Here is a 22551-nt window from a genome sequence, read left to right on the forward strand (position 1 = left end):
GTCCCCATTATCAGACATCTTCAGTAAAGCCAGTAACATACAATTTTAATCCTTAGTGGTGAGAAATGTATCTTTACTGAGGACAGACAGGTGACGTGCCCTATGTAACTTGCCATTTTAATGTGCAAAGAAAATGTATTCAGACACAAACCCAGGGCTTTTGACTTTAAAAGATATCGCAATCCCCAACTGCAGTTCCATGTGTAGAACAGGGACCCTTTTTATTGTGACTTTAACATATATCATACTCCTCAACTCCAAATGCATGTTTTGAAGAAGGGAACATTTTTATTTTGACTTTAAAAAATAGCATAATCCCCAACACCAATTCCATGGGTCGAAAAAGGGAACCTTTTTATTGTGACTTTACAAAATATCTCAGTCCTCCACTGCAATTCCATGTGCTGAAAAGGAACCCGTTTTGCTAATATTTGTCAAAACGCTGTGATAGCTGACTTTTAATATGAACAATATTAAACAAAATAAACTTGTGTGTTTGTTCAGATCTTAAATTATTTCACGTGAGGCAATGTTTTCTTCTAGGTCCTCATGTGAACCATTGTCAAATTGATCAATCAGTGCTATCCTTATTCTTATTTTGCATGAGCTTCACGTTTGTGTTAAACTTGTTGGTATCTCATTTGTTTTTAGTCCAAGTGATTTACCCCTACTCAACTTATTACACCATCATGTTTCCAAATAAAAATGTATCACTCAGCTCTACTTGCATGGAATGAACTCATGAAGAAAGGATATTAAAGAAATCTGAATTTTCTTGGACATTATGAAAATCTCTACTTTGAAAAGGCATTCTCATAATCTACTAATTAAGTCAAAGGTAATTCCATGTATACATCAATTGTAAGGATATCGGAAGGTAGATTACCCATTAAGCACACTAAGCACGTGTTTAGGGTACCAGCCCAAAGAGGGGCAACATAAACAATCTGAACTAATTATTGAGGACAAAAGTGAATGAATTATATATGACCATTTCTATCTGCATGTACGAGTACTTTGATTCAGCATTATGGCAACACTGCTATATTCCCACATATTAGCTTTTAATACTGTTTCTTTGAGTTTCACATTTTTTGGAAGGGGTGGGAGCACCATAATATTTTCAATGCTTCTAAGGGCTTCAGGCCCCAGAAGGCCTTAATCCTGCACTTGGGAAAATAAATGTATAAGAGTGTAATAATGGCTCCTTTTCAGACAAAGGAAACAATATTTTTTAAAAAATTAACTTCTCATTTGGGGCATACTATGACAACAATGTCGGGAAATGGACTCAGATCATTAACACGTATGAAAACCAAGGAAAGAGGAACTCCTCATAACTTCATGATCATAGTCCTATAAATCAGTCCCAAACCTGTACTGATACTAATTCACATTTTAAAATGTGCGATTCTGTGCAGACATGTATATCTGCACTGATCAGTGTATATTTTAGACACATACCAGCATGACTGGCGGCTGTTTTAGTTACAGTCAGCTTAAGAGTCCTTTCGGCAATATGTAAAGACTATTTCTGAATCAGATCTTACATTTGACAAATGCAGGTGGACTATGACCATTTGCAATTTCATGTTTATGTTGGACATCAACTTGGAATAAGCCTCTTCTTGAGAAATTGAGCTCAAATGACGTGGAATTCCATTTATTGCAACCTTTGCAAGATCAGGTTTTTGGCATGGGTTGAAATAAAAATAGATCAAATCATTTCGGGCAATTTTCATTTGTGTACAGGAATAATTTATAGCATTAGACAGATGAAAATATGTATATTTTTGTTCACAGTGAAAGCTAAGTCGTGTCATGCCGATTTATACGAAAAGAGACAGAACGCTATCTAATTATATACCAAATTCTCTAAAGAGAAGTGCATGCAAGGTTTTTGAAAGAGTTCAATTAAGACATGTATTTTTGGCATGAAAATTATGTGTTGTATAGATATAAATTTGAATTTCTTCAAGGCAAATTATGCTCTGTTCTCGTATTGTTATTCACTCAAATCAATCAAACACAATGTTTAATATCCATGATTTGACATGATGAATACCCATATTTGTCCGTGTGAGATTCCGTAATGTTTAACCGTCGGTTCTTGATGTCATTTTGACCTAGCAAGAGTGTTTTTTTTCTTCTCTGTTTTCGTCAGTGCCTTCAGGTGGTCAAAACTATTTTTGACTCCCATCAATAAGTTTATTTCTGTCAAGCCAATATAATGTGGAATATTGATCACAATATAACCAAATCATAACCACCACCTCAAATGAAGTTTTAGCAAATATAACCATATTTGTCAAAATACTCATGCATACACATGAATACTTTAAGAACAATATGTCAATCAAAATATGTTCTGCTCATACACTGAACATTTGACATTACTTAAAACACGATTTGGAATGCGGTGGAAATAAAGGAGAAAATTCATAACAACAGATTAACAAACTTGTATAGTGCATGCTCAAGATTTTGAAAATGTACTTATACTGTTGCTTTGTAAACTGACTTAAATATTTCGCTTCTACACAGCTACTTGTGGTTTTAACATGCGTCGGCACGTCACGTGTTAATTCGATTACACTAGCACTTTTCAACGATATGCTTTAAATTTTATATCAACAGTAAATATTGTCCACTATAGTAATTTGTACTGTTGCTATGTTAATTGAGTTAAATAGATATTAAGAAAGAGCAATCAACATATAGACAAGGCAAACATTTTCAAATTCTTGTTGATTTATTTATATAATTTTGTATCAATAATAAACAATTTGTAATATTAAAAGTATTTACCCCATCTTTGCCCATCCTTAGGTGTTTTTGATACCGTAATTAAATATTTATTTTAATGTATATGAGGACATTCCATTTTCAATAAGTGAGAGAGAGAAAGTATACATAGTAATTAAAGTTGAAGAAAATTTAACATCCATATGCTATTATATTAATTATATAATGAAAGAATGATAAATATAGACAAAGGAAAGATTAATCTTATATTTTTATTTCCATACATTTTGTATTGACAGTAAATATTTTTTCCAATGTTGTAAGTACATAATGTGTCTGTACCATTTTTTGAAAGTTACACAAGGATATCTCATGTTTAGTTAGACAAAGGGAGATTATAAGCAACTTCCATGTGTAAAATGTTTAATTATTTTTGAACAAAATGGTGAAAATATAGACAAGCAAACATTTTTAATTCGTATTTTTGTTTTATAAATGTTGTATCAACACTAAATATTATCCAGCCCTATCAGTATATAACGTCTCCTTTATGCACATCTCATTTTCCTATACTGTACTTACTAGATTTACATCGAAAATATATAGTTATCCACACAGAAGCTTGCACCAAGGATATTTGTGCACGGAGAAAGTTAGGTCTGATCAGAAATTTTAAGTTTTTGAATTTTGAATATGGTGGCGTTTCCATATGTTTAATATGTGAGTTGAATTAGTACCGTGAGTCCTCGATATCACCCATCATTGGTAAATACATAGTCCTACAGGTGCTCGACGCGAGCTTGATGTTAAGAAAAAAAAAAAAAAAAAAAAAAAAATCATCTAAAGGAGAAAATCACAAAGTGAAAAAATAACTTAGATTACCCCCATGACCCGTTCTGACATAGGACCTTCTCTATATAATATATATTATTGTTTTTTTTTTTTTCTTCTTAACATCAAATTCGCATCGAGCACCTGTGCAAAGTCCATCTCTAACCTCGAAAATACATTACACACCCAAAAAATTGTACCCAACGTTTATTAATACATTTAATATAATACATGAAAATAAATGTATAAACTGGTTCCATGTTGTAAATATCCGCTTTGTCATGAAATGAGTTTCTGCGTGTTTTTAAACTGAATTTATGTCATATTATTGCCATTATTTACATTTGTATGGACCCACGTGCCGGGAAGAGTTACTATACTTGCTTGACTGGGTGACCTATCAAAAAACGTAATTCGGGGTTTATCGCAAATATCCTCACACATTGTAACATTATTTTTGTAAAATGATCTCCGTGTATTTAAAACAAAGTCGTAAGTCATTGTATATATTCGTTTATTATGTTTTATCGCATTTTGAAAAATTATATTCTCGTTTATTTCCGCCGAATACGTTGTACAAAGGCACAATCTCACATATGCTAAATATAGACAGTTGACCTTTAAACCAGGAATACATTCGGATGAAGTAATGTCGGCATTTTACATAGGAAAGCTGAGAAAGTACGAAGGGTAATGAGGTTGACATTACGAGAAAATCTAAGTAGTAATCGCCAGGGCGAACTAGCGTCGTACCCGGTTGCAACAAGTTATATATATATCGCCAGTAGTTAATAAAACGAAAGTGCCCTCGAAAATGGCCGCAAGTCGACAAGAGTGCAGTATTTGTATGGATATTTTTAAGAATCCTAAGCTAATATCCTGTCACCATAGTTTCTGTTACAAGTGTCTGGAGGATTATGTACGGATTAACCTTCACGATGGTCGATTTAATTGCCCCATATGCATGACAAGTGTAGATTTACCGGCTAGTGGCGTATCAGGATTTCAAAGTAATTTTTATATCGATACAGACTCGGTTGAGAAATTTCCTTGTGATATTTGTGGTCCAAGAAACGTGGCGTGCGGTAGATGTTTGGACTGCGAGGAGAATTTGCGCCAGGCGTGCTGCTATGTTCATGAAAAATTGAAAGCAACTAGGAATCATAAAGTAAGTGATTTAGGAACTCTGGATTCTGAGACGAAAGGTAAAATCCGACAACGTGTATTCTGTGATCAACATCCAGAAGAGGAGATCAAGCTTTTCTGTCAAGACTGTAATATGCCCATTTGTTTCATATGCAAGGCGATTAAGCATGAAAACCATGCTACAAAATATGTTGCTGATGCCGCAGCCGAAGTGAAAATGACCCTGGATACGAAATTGAATCAATGCTCAGACAAGCTGATACGTATCAAGGCGTCCATAGCAAAGGGAGAGGAGCTTGATAGAAGCATTGACGATGCTGAGCAGGAGGAATTAAAAGCAGTTGACGACCAGTGTTCACAATTACATAAAGCTATTGACCAAGAAGGGGAAAAAATGAAAGACAAAATACGAAATGTTTATAGACAGCTTAGACAACAGAACGCAGCTTTTAAAATAAATATACAAGATGAATTCAGCTCGTGTTCTAACACTAAGGACACTGTGCAAAAGTTAAGAGATCAAGGGACAGACATTGAGATAATAAAGAAAGGTCCAGATCTTGACCAAGTAATTTCTACAGAAGTGTTAAAGACTGATCAAACACCCAATACACGTCTAGATAACAAATTGTTTTCCCCAGCCCAAATCATCGCCAGCACACTGCTTCCCTTGATTGGAATGTTGCAAGATTCTACTGACGTTGTAAGTATCAGTTCTCGTAAAATTCAGCCACAATTTGTTATATAAATCTAAATCTGTTATTGTTATCTTTGACTATAAAAGCAATAATGTAGTCCCCATGGAAATAAAAATCATACATACATTCTTATATTGATATAAGTTCATACATTCATATCTGTGAAATTCTTGGATTCACTCTGAACTTTGCCGTACGCATGTGACATAATAAACAATTTTAGCTTATATTTATTGTACAAATGGTTAACACAAGAAGCTAATATTGTTTATTTTGTGATTTTAACATTTTATGATATAACATAGAGTCTATTCACATTTGCATAATTATTAATAAAAACAACTATGCATTTTTTCACTGTCCTATGTTTACCCGAATTACAAAGCCCATACTTACTAAGATGACATAAGTAATTTTGTTTGGGCGTCGACTTTACTCCATAAGTTTGGGCAGTATTTTAAACTCAGCTATAGGTGATTGCCCGTACATTTCTCATTTTCAACCGACACTGTCACTTGTAAAAAGCTGGAATTTAATATCGCAACCAAAACGTCGTGTGCCTTAAAATACACGGTCCATGTTATGGAATAGGATTTAACTTTAGTCCATTTATGAGAAATCAATGGGCAGAGTCTAATAGTTATACCTTAAATTGAGTACGTTCTAGTTTTGATCATAACTCGCACAGTGGTACAAGAATGAAGAACACACTTTACTTGAATTATAGAGGGGTATTTTGGCCATAATTGTATGCATGCATTTTATATTGTATGAAGAGGTCTCACATCACAATTATTGGTCATATGGTCTCTACATTTGGTTCTTAGTAATGATCTCTAACATGTGTCGTCATCCTAGTACATTCGTATGTTAGTGATAACAAACGTCAACAAATTAACACACAGTCAACATTCTTCAAAGTTTAACATTTTTTGAGAGATTGGTCTATATGCAAGGTACTGTGCAATTGATAATAGATTTATCTTCCGGATCATCATCAATGCTTCATTACTCAGTGTGCACTGTCGCCGAAATACACACAACCAACCACGCCATAATGTTCGAATTCTAAACAGTATACAATTACTTTTAAATCAATGCCAATAATTCATATATCTAATTCATGTTTTACCACCAACAAGAGAGAGGAAACAATGCTAAAAAAATAGACTGGGGCTACATACATTCTTACTAAAGCGGAAGTAATTAAAACAGTAGTTAAAACAGCGACGACAGAAATTGTTCTAACTGACCTTGCCGCCTACGCTGATATATTATTCCGTGTGAACTAAATTAGTTGAGAATATAGTTCTCAGTGGAGACTAATTACATCTGAAGTTTCTGTATCTACTTTAGGAAAATAATGAGGGTGTTCCGATTGGAATAAAACTAGTGACTCGGATCAAGTATAGGAACAGTATGATGATTGACTACTGAAATATGGAGACCTGCCGTGTCGACAGTAGCTGAGTATTTGATGAATAATAAACGATGTAATTGCATTCTTTTTCCACAGTATTGCATTGTTTTACTAAATTAATGTTCCTTCCACAAGCAAAGAATTGTGAAGAAACCACAATTCATCCTCTCCCGTTATTAGTATATGCAGCATAATGATCGGTTTTTAGTATATTCTTAAGTGTGAAATATAGAGACTTACTGGCGAAATAAATTTAATATGTTCATCATTTCTATATTTTCACATTTGATAATATAAGATATCCCATCATGTCATGCCATGCGACGCCGGATTGTGTACATACAAAAGTTATACCTTCAACTTTACAAACGAATACTTTGTGAGCTACAGTAAATAAATATTAACTGTGTTGCATTTCAGACATGGAAATTAATCTTTTATAAATAACAAAGCCACACTAATAACTACTCGTTGTGATATATTGCTAAATCGGTCTTGCATTATTTTTAGATAGAGTAAAATTGTAAAATATTACACAAAAGATCAAAAGTGTAATGTTCTGCGACCGAATAGGTTAACCCATTCCTGTCGCTTTCATAAGTCACGTATATTTATGTGATCAAGCTATGATGTGAGGTCAATTTACGAAGAAGAGGTTGGAGTTAACGCGTTGTGCCCGATAGTTAATTTACTCTTTTAAACTTCGTTGCAGGGGCACGTGTATCATATAATATAAAAAACCACGTTTTTTCTTGTCCCCCTTAGTTAAAACCGGTTATATTTCATATTGTGGTAACTACAAATACGTGTTTTAACTTGTTGCTTCGCCACTTAGTTAAAATCTAAGGTGTTTGATACCACACGAAATTTATCCAGCATTGACGTAGGAAACAACTTATCCTCTGTTTAATGTTCATGGTATTTTTTATATTATTGTAATGTCATTATTTTAAAATGCAACCATAGCGCATGTCTATTATCAGATGAATTGAAAAATTATCCAAAGTCCTACACTTGAGAGATCAGGTGGCTTATAGAATCTCCTTCTCGCCCTATCTCTTGTTTGCATATTGTGGCCTTGATATTAATGGAAATAACACTAGGAACACATATTAGCAAGACAGATCCTTCCTGACGTAAATAGTAAGCGTGATTACAGTGCTGATTAAACAATTCGACATACTGTCTGATCCGAAACGTACAAGTTTATGTCAGTACGTTAGTAATATCATTACATACAGCCATATACCATCATGTCATCATACAGCCATTTAACTTCATGTATCCATACAGCCATTTAACTTCATGTACTCATACAGCCGTTTAACTTCATGTACTCATACAGCCATTTAACATCATGTACTCATACTCCATTTAACTTCATGTATCCATACAGCCATTTAAATTCATGTACTCATACAGCCATTTAACTTCATGTACTCATTCAGCCATTTAACTTCATGTACTCATACGGCCATTTAACTTCATGTATCCATACAGTCATTTAACTTCATGTCCTCATACAGCCATTTAACTTCATATACTCGTACAGCCATTTAACTTCATGTACTCATACAACGTTCTAACTTCATGTACTCATACAGCCATTTAACTTCATGTTATCAAACAGCCATTTAACATTAAGTACTCATGTGGCCATTTAACTTCATGCACTCATACAGCCAATTAATTTCATGCACACAAACAGCCATTTAATTATATTTATTCATACAGCCATTTAACGTAATGTACTCATACAGCCATTTCATGTAATGTAGTTATACCGCCATTTATCTTCATGTACTCATAAAGCCATTTAACGTAATATATTCACACTGCAATTTAACTTCATGTACTCATATAGTAATTTAAATGCATGAATTTATACAGCCATGTAGCTTCATGTACTCATACAGCCATTTAATTTCATCTATTCATACAGCCATTCAACTTCATGTAATCATACAGTCATTTAACTTCATGTACTCATACAGCCATTCAACTTCATGTAATCATACAGTCATTTAACTTCATGTAGTCATACAGCCATTTCATGTAATGTACTCATACAGCCATTTAACGTAATGTACTCATATAGTAATTTAAATGCATGAATTCATACAGACATGCAGTTTCATGTACTCATACAGGCATTTAATTTCAGGTACTCATACAGCCATTTAACTTCATCTATTCATACAGCCATTCAACTTCATGTAATCATGCAGCCATTTAACGTCATGTACGTGTACAGCTGTTTAACGTAATGCCCTCATACAGCCATTTAACTGCATGTGCTCATACAGCAATTTACCTGTATGCACTCATACAAACATTTAACTTAATGTACTTATGCAGTCATTTATCTTCATGCACTCGTTCAGCCATTTAAATGAATGCACTCATACAGCTATTTATCTTCATGTATTCATAAAGCCATTTAACGTAATGCACACATACTGCCATTTAACTTCATGTACACTTACAGTAATTTAAATGCATGTATTCATACAGCGATTTAGCTTCCTGTACTCATAAAGCCATTTAATTTCCTATAGTCATAGAGCCATTTAACTTTATTTATTCAAAAGCCGACCGTTCCGGTGGCCTAGTGGTTAGAGCGTCCGCCTCGGATGCGGGAGGTCATGGGTTCGATCCACGGCCGAGTCATACCAAAGACTTACAAAAACGGTACTAACAGCTGCCTCGTTTGGCGCTCAGCATTAAGAGGTTAGTGTTAGGACTGGTCGGCCCGGTGTCAGGATAATGTGACTGGGTGGGACATCATGTTACATGTCTGCGGCATGATGCCCCAGTGTAGACATCACTATAAACTGCCACATTGCAGACATCGTAGCGATATGACTGAACAATTGTTAAAGCTACGTTAAAAATCCAAATCACATCACAACACACTATTCATAGAGCCATTTAAATTCATATACTCAAACATCCATTGAAATTCATGTATTCATGCATCCATTTAAGTCCATGTGCTCATACAGCCATCTAACTTCATGTATTCATACAGCCATTTACCTTCATGCATTCATACAGTCATTTAACGTCAAGTCCTCATGCAGCCATTGAACGTTATGTACGTATACAGCTGTTTAACGTAATGCACTGGTACAACCATTTAACTTCATGTGCTTATACAGCAATTTACCTGTATGCACTCATTTAACTTAATGCACTTATGCAGCCATTTATCTTCATACATTCGTACAGCCATTTAAATTAATGCACTCATCATCCATTTAACTTCTATCCTGATACTGTCTTTTGATTTCGTTTGTGTATAAAGCCATTAAACTTCAAGTACTCGTACAGCCATTAATCTTCATGTACTCATACAGCCATTTATCTTCATGTATTCGTTCAGCCATTTAACTTCATGTACTCACCCAGCCATTAATCTTCATGTACTCATATATCCATTTAACTTCATGTACTCATATAGTCATACAGTCATTTATCGTCATGTACTCATACAGCCATTACCTTCATAAATGGCTGTAAGAGTACATGAAGGTAAATGGCTGTATTATGACATGAAATTAAATAGCTGGTTAAGTACATAAAGTTAAAAGGTTGTATGCAAGGAAATTGTTGTATGAGGACAGGAGGTTAAAAACCTATATGATTACATGAAGTTAAAAGGCTGTATCAGTATATGAAATGAAATGGCTGTATGAATACATGAAATTAACTGCTGTATGATGACATGACGTTAAATGGATGTATCAGTAAATTAAGATTAATGACTGTATGAGTACATGAAATTAAAAGGCATTATCATGACATGACGTCTAATGGCTGTATGAGTGCATTAAGTTACATGGATGTACGAAGATTGTGTGAGTGTGTGTGTGTGATATGGATTTTTAACATATCTTTAACAATGTTTCAGTCATATCGCTATTATGTCTGCAGTGTGACAGTTTATAGTGATGTCTAGCACTGGGAAATCATGCAGCAGACATGTAGAATGATGTCCCACCCAGTCACATTATCCTGACACCGGGCCGACCAGTCCTAACACTAACCTCTTAATGCTGATCACCAAGCGATGCAGCTGTTCGTACCATTTTTGTAAGTCTTTGGTATGACTCGGCCGGGGATCGAACCCACGACCTCCCGCATCCGAGGCGGACGCTCTAACCACTAGGCCACCGGAGCGGTGTTGCATGAAAATAAATGGCTGCATTCGTACATGAAGTTAAAAGGCGTTATGAGTACAAGAAGTTAAATTGCTGTACGAATACATGAATTTAAATTATATCATTAAATCCACTTCCATTGAAATGTGTTCTAGATCATGCTAAACAGGAATGCTTACATGCGTATATATATCTAATGATTCTCCGATTTTGCTGAGATGGCAATTAACGATCGATGATCCCCGACCAGCATAGTAAGTAAAATAGCATCAATACAAAGTAAATATATACATACATAAATAAATAATGTTTATATGCCATTTCGCTCGTAAAGTTAAAACGAGCTTGCTGGAGTGTTGTGTTTCTTCATTTTTGTAAAAGACAAGTTAATTCACGGTTGTAAATGGAGTACGGGATCGATAGCTCTACCTTCCATACTTAGAATCATTAATATACCGGTTACGTTCTTTCTTTCTTTTTTTTTTCCTGTGCATTTTTAAGTCATTTATCGACAGCTACATAATTCTTAATGTAACTACTACATACATTTTCTAAAGTTTGCTTTTGTTTTCTCTCTCTGAATTTAAATGCCAGGCTGCTTTTTTTTAAAAAAAATAATAAGATTTTGTTTAACAAGCCTGAGATTCTTATTTACAGATGGTCAAACCTCGACGTAGCAGGACTTTCCTCATCCAAAGTTAGATCTTGACTCACTTAATAGGATCACGTAACAAAGCCGCATAGTGATTTAAGGCGTAAACAGCGAGAAAGTAGATGTTGATGTTTTCATATTAATGCATGCGACATTTAAATAGCATGTATTGCTTTTGTGATTATGATGAAATTGTTTTATTTGCAAATATGGAGCAAAAAGTAAAGCAGTCAATGTGTTGTGTAATGCAATCATGGCGGTCAACTCAAAGTGTTATCGATTGAAAGTCTTTATATAACCCCCAATCTCGCTTCATATAAGGATGAATATTATATATGTTATGCATAACTCTGATCTTAGAGTTAGAAATCTGCCAACTACATGTTCAGATGTGGAACTAGATAAAATTTCATCCAAGTAGTTAAAACGTGAGAGTATAGATAAGGAAGCTAACTTCCCTTACTTTCGATCTTGGTATCAGCTTATTTTTCCTAAGAGGAAAAGGTATTACGGTATTTCGTATAAAGGTCAGCTGATTGCTTACGCATAGTAACAAACATGGTTAGAAATATTCTCTTTCATGTTATCATAGTGTAAACTAGGTAGCTGAACGAGCCTTTCAGTGAGATAATGAGCTGAAAGTACAGAAGGACTTTATATATTCATGAAAAAATTGTCATAATTGCTATTAATATTTCCCTTTACCACATCAGTATTTTAGCGTTTGAAAGACATATCACAATATGACGGTACACTACTACTGTACTTGACCATCACATGGTAATATTAATTAAAATAATAAAAATGGATATCACTTAAACTATCTAATTCCAATCATGTATTTCAAATTCCTTCTTTCATAATAAATACTCAAGCTGTAAACAAGCACATATACGCTGACCATTAATAAAACAGATTGTATGCAGAATCTCCTGTTTCTAAGCTGATGCGGCAAGTGTATTGCATTCCAAACACATATTTTATATCATACTGAGATATAGGAAAGTAAGAAAGGAACATAAATACATAGGTATTTGTATTGCACATATAATGTAAAATGACACAACAATCTGTTACACAAGATTAAACCTGGAACTAAGTAAGGGAATACCTAATATTTATTTCCCTTTACATCCCTGAGCTAAATATTTACTTTATTAACCTTGACTTACCAAACGAACAAAACAAACCTGAACATAAATGAATTATTGTATCAAATACTTTCAGATAAAATGACAATAAACTACTAACAAAGGTTAAAATCTGACTCAAGTTTTTAAGTCCCTATTTTGTTACCACAATATTAATACATATTCTAAACAGGCTGATTTACAGCTCAATAAAACCAATGTATATATTATATTTTTTTAAAATATATATTATGTTGCAGTTGTTTCCTCCGATTCCTCATTTGCTATCTGTTTTCAAGTAATTTTCTTCAAAACGGTTATATGGTGAGGTAATTTCTGTAACAATTATTAGGCAATTAAAAAGGTCTCCGTAGAATATGCAAACCCCATGGCAAAGGCCAATATTTATTGAATATAAAAAGGTTTACAAAATTAGTAGTATCCCCTTCTGAAATTCATCAGACCAAAATGTTAAAAATGTCTAGTGGGAGATATTATTAAACGTGACTACATCGATTTTATGAAGCACGAAAAATTGTTAATACTAGAAATTAACTTTCGTCCGTTCGCAAATTTACGGCTGATGATCTGCAAAATGCAGTCGATTGTTCCTAATATGCCTATGAGACGAAAAGGCAGTTTAACAATATTTCTGATATAGCAAAAACAAATACGAGATATGTGTTCAGAGCTAACTCATGGTCTTTAGAGGGTGGCGGGAACACCACGGGCTAAAGCTCAATATGTGTTTGCACGTATCATTTAATTTCGTGCCATATACCGTAAATTTACCGGACTTGAAACTCACCAGAGCAATTTAAAACTTTATGTGAATTAGATCACCCCTGTATTTAGATTCTCACATAATTCGTAGGTAATTTTAATTCTAAAGAGTCTTCGACCCATTGCATTCATGGAAAAGATTTTTACAGGAGTACATATAGACGAATTAACAACTGTTTGAATTAACTACAAATCTATAAAAATCATATAACTCACCTTTCCCCATCTCATCTGTGCAAATCACAAGTTACTGTCACCATGCACTGGATCACATCACAAATCACTTTCAGGGAGACAGATAAACGAAATAAAAAGTGCATTTTAATATATCTGCTCTCAGTAAATAAGTACAAATCATGTATTTCATAAAAGTTATTGTATGATTGCTATCGAATTAGCTGTAGTAATCGGCATCACACTGTAACAGTTACTGGAGATGATACAAGTTCTCGAAAAACTGTGTGCTAGTCGGATTATATGTGTCAAAGTATGCTAAGTTAGCTAAACAATTATTTGCATTGTATGGCGAAAGACCTTGGTTAGTTGTTACCTCTTCAAAATGAACATAGATAGGACAGAAAGCTGAATTTCGGAGATTTAAATACGAGACAACCGATGTTTTACAATTGTTCAAACGAACACTATTGTGGAATAATGTGTTCAAGTAAAAATTTAGATTGCATTTGCCAACAAACACATGCGTGTCTATCCCTTCTTTTTGGAAGAAATAAACGAAATGTATCTCTTTATTTTGTTTTTGCATATTGAGTTTCTGACGTAGAGAAATCTGACAAAGAGCATTGCGTTTATCTATGAAAATAACTTTCTAATATGAGTATTAAAACGATGCTGCTGAGTTAAGTTTAAAGTTTCAATATTTGCAACCAGAATAAAAGCCCTTATCGTTCCAGTTTTGAAGCCCCTCATCCCGTACACACATACAGACTCCCAGAAAAGCAAAACATAAATAAATACATGAATAATAAATCCACTCCAAAACAACCAACTAAGTCTAGGTGTTGTTTTCGTCATCTATGAGAGATCATGTAAGTACTTGAAATCTGATTCATAAATATACAACATTAATATGAAACGTATGGCTGAGAAACTTGCATTTGTGAATATTTAACTATATTAGAATTCTTGTAGACCAACAATAGCAATGGTGACTTTAAGGCAAAATTTGCAAATTTCAGCTTTATTTCAATGATTCGAAAAAAGTTTTAAATAAAATTATCCCACCAAGAGTTACATTGTTTGCAGTTATGATTATCTTTCATGAAATTAAGATTGAAACATATGTTACGTCTTGTCATCTTATGCGATCAAGTGGTAAAACATACCGACTTGACCATCTGTATCTGCATACATTACTTGAAAAAGTTAAATTACTTGACATTTTTCCAGAACACAGATAATAAGGTACGCATACACCAATTCAAATGCAAAGCACGGAGTTCCAAAACATTGACTGAATGACATTGACGGCGAATAAAACCACGTGAGGTATACAATTGGTAAAAATAGAAAGCGGTGCTAATGTGATGTCCAATATAGACGAAAAAGCAGTTAGATTTGAAATTTGTTTCATGTCCACTTGTGAACAAAACGTGATATTAATACGAAATTATAATCAAAAGACTTATTATTGTGTCACAATTGCCATCTTTAAAATCTTGTTATCGCTACTCTTCCTGAACCGATGGTCATATTTATATGGTTTTCCAATTACATTCTCCTTTTTTGTCTTGCATGGCATTCTACGCCAGAACATACACAAAGCAAAAGTTTAATTACTTACTTTCCGAAATGATTGTAAATTAGACATTTTCAATAAGATACTGAATAGTCTTTGCCCATTTTTGACACATTCATTGGTCTATATTTATTTTTATTCAACATAGCATGAACGTATTCAAAATAATAATTTCTACTTCAACCTTGCTTGTTTCCAGAAAAAAATATTTCAAGTTGATGTTATATCAGTTTTACTTGTAGTTTCCTTTATAACGTTGTGAGCTTATATCCTACAACTCATACAATGTGATAACTAAATAGATCGGTAGATGGATACATTGATAAATCGATATACAGATAAACGATTATTGCTGCTGCGGGCATAGCTTACTTTCCGTGGATTCAACAATTCATGATTTGATGATTTATGTATATATGTATATTGATTGTTGCATTACACATTTGTTATACGGAAGCACGTTTCCGAAACAGATGCACTTCATGGCGAACAACGTTTCTCATTATTATGTTATCTCTACAATATGAAGAAAAGACAGAAGCGTTCAGATTATGAGACTTAAATAAGAGACATTCCTTAGAGCATTATTTATTGTGTAATTGTATGTTCAGTTAGTGACATCGGCTGTATATGCAATTGCAAATATGTGAGTCCATATCAATCGTTGTTTCCAGAGAAAATAAGCTAGGATTACGTCATTTTGTTTGATACGGCATCTATTTTACTATTCCAGGAAGAAAGGCTGAGAAAAGAAAGAGTAAGTATTTCAGACAATAAGTATAAACTCTGCTTGTATCTGATGTACGTTTTCTTTACTTCGGCTCCAATGTACACAAAAAACATTTCAGGTCACATAATGTTATTGTAATGTTTTATTTCAGCCCACGATGAAACAAATGTATTGTGTTTTCTTTAAACTAAATGATACGTACTCATTTATTTGCATCAAGTCACAATACTTTCATTTAATACGTATCATGATATGTTATTTTACCATGTTTTTCCACGTTCTGTTAAATACTGGACTGTTTCAAATATCGTTACTAACTGTATCAAAGTCAGAAAGAAATAATATCTAAATACTGTAATAAAGCAACAACTTTTAGATTTGTTTCTAAAGAATATATGTGTTTGGTGTCGTCTAACTCGTCTAGAGAAACGTTCCCAGACTGGATGGAAAATATCACAGCATATGATTAACATTTTTAAAAGTGCAACTAATTCTTATGTTCTTCGATTATTCATAGATCCAATAGGGATGCTCTTTACAAACCCGCACATAATGTGCAATATGCACTACTTATTTAGAACAATATCATCGTCGTATAATTTACAAGCTTATCCTTTTCGTTTTCCTCTATAAAAACAGTAAAGAAACCTGATTTGATTTTCCAATCAGATTTATTTAGTTTGTCATTCAAGAATATTTACACCAGCACACACACACGCACACACAATCTTTTTATATTAATTTGTATAAGAATTAAATATAAACTGGTCATTAAACCAATGTATTGATATAGCATTTGCAGGTTTATGACACAATGCTTACTCTATACTTCTCCTTCCTTTTATATGTATTTTCACAATGACGCCATTCATTCCTGCTCTACTGTATGTGTTAGAAATTTAGCATATAGAGATGGAGTAATTGCAGATTACTATGCCAAAAAGTAAAATCTTCAAACGTATGTATTGTATTATTCAATTAATGAAGGAACAAGGATCTGGAAAACAGAAAAATGACAGTTTCATTTGTCGAAGAAATAAGCTCAACGTACAACTTGATATCGTTATACTATTCTGAAAAAAAATATTCGTTGTCAATTCCAGAGTGTCCATCCACTGTGTCGCTGAGATCTGGTTAACATGATCATATTGTATATACCGTTTAAAGGAATAGGAGTGAAACCCGAACAAAACACAAACTGTAGCAAGTACATTTCATGGTGAACTGTCTGCCGTTTTACTTCCTCCAGTAATCAGCTGGGGACTGTACACTTAACCGAAACAAATAGATGTACCGTATGGCGGAATAGGTTACATCACCTTAATTTGTATCTCATCAGGGTAAAAACAAAATAGAACCTTGATATTCTGAGATTTAAGTAGGAGGTAACCACTTTTGTAAATTAGTTCAAAACAAAATTATTCTTGAACACTCTGTTCAATTTATGACAAACACGGTATTCCCATTTGCGAATATGCATATTCGTGTCTTTTCTCGTTTGTAAAAGCAAATAGGCAAAGCTTATTTCACTGTGTCAGATATCGGATTAATTATATTCTTTCAGGAAGAAAGAGAGAAAAAAGAAAAAGTAAGTATTAATATATCTGCTTTCAGCAAATAAGTACAACTCATGAATTACATAATGCTTCGATACGATTGCTAATACATTAATATATCTTATTATATAAATTGTTCGGCAAATATATCTTACATTTTATTACGAACCTTAATTTTCTCAAATGTCTTTATTATATGCAACGTTCGATGATGCAACGGTTGAGAAAAATACAAAATACAAATTGAAGAAAGTGCAAAATGGATGGCGGGATTTTTTGCTATTTTATTTGCTTTAGTAATCAGCAGCGCACTGTACTTGTTACTTGAAGTCACTGAAAATGTGTCTATGGTTTGCATCTTAGTTTCAAATTACGCACTTATAGCTAAACAATTAGAAGCATTTTATGGCAAAAAACTTTGCAGTTGGTTAATTGGTATCTCTTCAAAATAAAGAAAGGACAAAAAGTCGGACTTCCGACATTTAAATTTGAGACGACCCATGTAGTATAATTTTTTCAAACGAACATTAATGTTGATTGCTCTGTTCAGGCAATGATTTATATTGTATTTGCATTTGCCAATTTGAGCTAATATGCGAAGTTTATGTCACGGGGCTAATTTATTGTATTATTTCAGGAAGACAGAGAGAAAAAAGAAAGAGTAAGTATTGGCATCTCTTATTTCAGCCAAAAAGATGTGATTATATATAGGATAGGGTTATTACATGATTCATATGACGTGCGCATTTATTACAACTATTCGTCAACTTGACCTCATCTTTAACCAGGAACTATTATGTCGCGAGTCTTTGTTTCTTCTTTCTTTATTGAGCTAAATGGTTAATAACACCATTTCCGGTCGCAGTGTTTGTTCTAATTATTTTCTTCAGCGCATTCTAAGATACGTATATGTGTGAGTCGGCTTGCACCTGATACATTTTATAATACGTGAAGAGATCTTCTTTATTAAAAGGCGTAAGTTAATATTACAAGTGTGAAAGAATAGTAGAAGTTGCAGAATGTAGCTCATAATCCTCCACTGTTACTAAAGTAAATATTAGCGTGTCGGTATAATTGTCTGAACATTCTCAATATCGAGGCCTCCATAGTACGTATCAGCATGTCTGAATAGCTGCAACCAGAATAAACGCTGTCAGCCTTCCAACTTGTAAGGACTATCCACACAAAAAGCAAAAATGTCCTCTCCCCATAACAAAAAAAGGACAAATTAAAAGCCAACAACATATTGCACAGTATTGTTTTCTTCTGCTATGACAGGTCATATTAATAAAACAAATGTGATTTTCTAATATACTAAATTCATATAAATTGTGTAGCTGGGAAACCTGCTTTGTACATATTAATTTTATTGGAAATGCACGTATATTAACAATAGCAATAATGCATTTAAAGCAACATTTAAGTCTTTGAGCTTTATTTCAATGAATCAGAAAAAAATTGAAATACATATATCTCTACAATAGTTTCATGTTTTGATGTCACCTCTTGTCTCTCTTTGATTTAGATTGCAATTAATTTAGACTTTTCATATTATGCAAACAATTTGTGACATGTGAACGAGATCATCTGTATGTGGATATATTACATCAAAACACTCAAATTACTTCAGATTTCTCCAGAATACACGTAGTATGCTAGACATACCACATAAAGTATAAAACACGTAGCTCAAACATTGACTGAATGACATGGTGGGACACAAAATCATGAGAGGTCATTAACGTTATGAATTTTAGTATACATTTAAAGGTTCAAATATGAAGCATAATGTTTCAAAACACAGCTTGCAAGAATCGTATGGTGACCATTAACCACTCTATAAATGTAAACTGTCCAAAAGTTATATATTTGGTTGCACATATATAAAACAATGTGTAAAACACTCCACTCTGCATCATCAAGTATAAACACTCTACCACCTCCCCTTCTTCCGTGGCAACAGTTATCATATCTGATAGTACGCTTACTGACGCAGCAAAGAAAACCTATCAGAAGTAGTGAAAATGTATTTATTACCTCTACTGGTCTATCCGTTAACTCAACTTTTCCATGGGCACTTTCCTAAAGTATTGCTATGAGACTTTTGCTCACACATGTATCTCCTGTGTTAGTCGATCACTGATGAAAATTGCTCCACTCGGACATATGATATGGTCATTACAGTGGTTAAATCTTATAATCGCTAATCCTGCTGAACACATATGAACTTGCGGATTTTTCTTATACACGTTGTTATGTATATTTGATTTATATTACATACCTGACATTTGTCCTGATTAAGAGTTATGAATTCAGTTTTGTCATGATTGTAACTAGTAGCAAAGATATTTACTCCAACCTGAGTTCAAAAGTTAGTGGAATAATCCATCATACAGATTCGTTATCTCGAACAATCTATAGGGATATACAATGCGTGAAACGTGTATAAATGGAGGTTAGGTTAAGACAATTCTAAATCTTGATTATTATCAGTCTTTAGGAATCAGATTTTATTAAAGTTCTAGAATTGTTTTTTTACTTAAATCACACGGTCCTTACTGACCTTTTTTTTTAAGACACTACTTTGGATTATTTTGACTCTTTTAAAGACATTCTGGATTGTACAATTGTTGTGCGTCAGAACAGTCGAGACTTTAGGACATAAGGAATTTCAAGACTCTTGCTATATCATGACAATACATACTATTTGAATTCGTTACGGAAAATTCTATATTCTAGTCTTCGGATAGAACATTTAGGATTTTATAGGATTTAATTGATAATGATGTAAGTGTTTCTTAAATTTTCTCCTTAAATCATGGGGGAAATTGTGATTTTAACTTTACATGCATTGTATGTTTCACTTTTCTTCCAACTTTCAATCTGGCACAACTTTTAGAAATAAAATTATTTTAGGATGATAGACATATATAGACAGTTATATATATATATATATATATATATATATATATATATATATATATATATATATATATATATATATATATATATATATATAGATAGATAGATAGATATAGATAGATAGATAGGTAGAGAGCAATACAGACAGAGACAGACAGAGAGAGGGAAATGCGCAGATGTAAATATACTGAGCGATCGACGTCACTAGAGCTATCTGTCATCCGTTTTCTGTATATTCATGCAATTATGCCCGTGTACTGCTTCTGATAAGACTACATATGATCCTCGAGTATTTCCTGATCCAATGGAATACAAAAAAAAAATTCTAAAGACGTCTGTGGCAGCAGTTTCAGCGGTGGCCACTCCGGTTTTGTTTCTGAGACGTCGCCGGTTAATGTCGTCTTTGGTTCCGGCGGTTATTCCTTGACAAACAGTATTGCCAAGTTCATATAGGGTCAAATCATCGCTGTCATTTGTATGACTCTATGGTCTTAAACAAAGTAACAGGAAAGAGCGAAGACCAACATGGTTTGCACAATTCAACATATAAGTTATGTCCCTAGAATGCAAAGTGAAAATTTCTAAATAAATCACGGTATTGTGAAATAAATGCCAAATAGTCCTAAAATTATATGGCATGTCCAAATTATAAGGTATACTAAATTCCAGTGGGTTCCGAATTATTTCTAATCTTGAATGTATTGAGATATACCAATATAATGGAGTAGTGTTGATAAGCTAACTTGATATATTACAATGATATAATAGCATTGTCTTTGAATTAATTGTATGTGTGTGTTAGATTGATTAATTAGAGTGATTTTGGATTTTTAACGTATTCGATTTTTAACGTATCTTTAACAATAGTTTAGTCGTATCGCAATGATGTCTGCAGTGTGACAGTTTACAGTGATGTCTAGCATTGTGACATCATGCTGCAGACATGTAGCATCATGTCCTAGCCACTCACATTATTCTGACACCTGGCCGACCAGTCATAACAATAACTATAGCGATTTAGTCCGACAATATTAATGAGAACTTTGTATTTCCAATGAATCATTAAAATAAATAAATCACCGCAAATAGTATCTTAAAGATATTTAAAAGACTGTTTTCACTAGACAGATATTAAAATAAGAACGGAAATTGTTTATTTAAACAACCATAATATAAAATCTTAAGGCACAATAAGATAGCCATGATGAGGGTTACCAAAAGTAATTTCCAGAGTATTCTAAGTTGTAAGCAAGGTCAGGTTTTTAAGTTCAAATTTAGTTCTCGACCCAGTTGTATTAGATCACCTTACCACATGCAAGTTACGTTATTCTGATTTGTTCCACATGACCATCGAGATATGGGTGATTTGATAATATTTTTTGCACCGCTTGTGACCGAAAGGAGTGAACCAAGCACAAAACACATTGCAAAAAGTGCAGATATGATAAGGGGACGTGTGCAGTTTTGTTTATTATTCATGTAATGACTTACACTGTGTGACGTACGCTGTATTTCCATCTGTGCACCCGCGTTCACTCTCTGTTTTGAGAGCAAATAAGCGGAATTTATTTCACCTTGTCTAATATCAAATTTATTCTATTCTTTCAGGACGAGAGAGAGAAGACAGAAAGAGTAAGTAAACGTGTAACATCATTCACTAGAAAAGAACAATACACGCATCACATGAAGCTGTTATATATGACTAACGCATATATTTATGAAAAATAATTATTCGCCAAATTTACTTTATCTTTTACCTCTTAACAACGAATTATTATTTTCAAACTCACTTCTAGATCATATTTTTCTATATCGCTCATTAATCGTTCTCGTCGGAAATAAAAGTAGCATCCTTCTTCCAGTAAACACGGACAAACGGATACTTTGATGGACTAACGAATTATACGTTGTTTCAAGACGTGCCTATTATAATATGGCAATATCCGCTCAGCTGTCTCGCATGCTACATTATTGACTGACTGGCCCATAACGTTTATAAGAGATTTTGATTAGCTTATC

At 33.5% G+C, this 22551-nt stretch overlaps 1 protein-coding gene across 2 annotated transcripts in view; it reads left to right on the plus strand.

The window, feature by feature from the left end:
• Positions 1–22551, plus strand: part of LOC149774000 (E3 ubiquitin-protein ligase TRIM45-like) — a 315416-nt gene that overhangs the window by 281831 nt on the left and 11034 nt on the right. Inside the window, exons 1-5 of one of the 2 annotated variants that reach the window (XM_089945901.1) lie at positions 4189–5425; positions 16058–16081; positions 17619–17642; positions 18248–18271; positions 22141–22164. In XM_089945901.1, the coding sequence (XP_089802027.1) occupies positions 4391–5425; positions 16058–16081; positions 17619–17642; positions 18248–18271; positions 22141–22164 (1131 nt within the window). In that variant the 5' untranslated portion in view covers positions 4189–4390. Of the gene's footprint in view, positions 1–4188; positions 5426–16057; positions 16082–17618; positions 17643–18247; positions 18272–22140; positions 22165–22551 lie in introns of those variants that run through there. The other variant, XM_089945900.1, reaches the window with a different exon arrangement.

Source organism: Sinohyriopsis cumingii, unplaced genomic scaffold (genome assembly GCF_028554795.1).
Source record: "Sinohyriopsis cumingii isolate HCF-2022 unplaced genomic scaffold, ASM2855479v2 utg000452l, whole genome shotgun sequence".
Taxonomy (NCBI): domain Eukaryota; kingdom Metazoa; phylum Mollusca; class Bivalvia; order Unionida; family Unionidae; genus Sinohyriopsis; species Sinohyriopsis cumingii.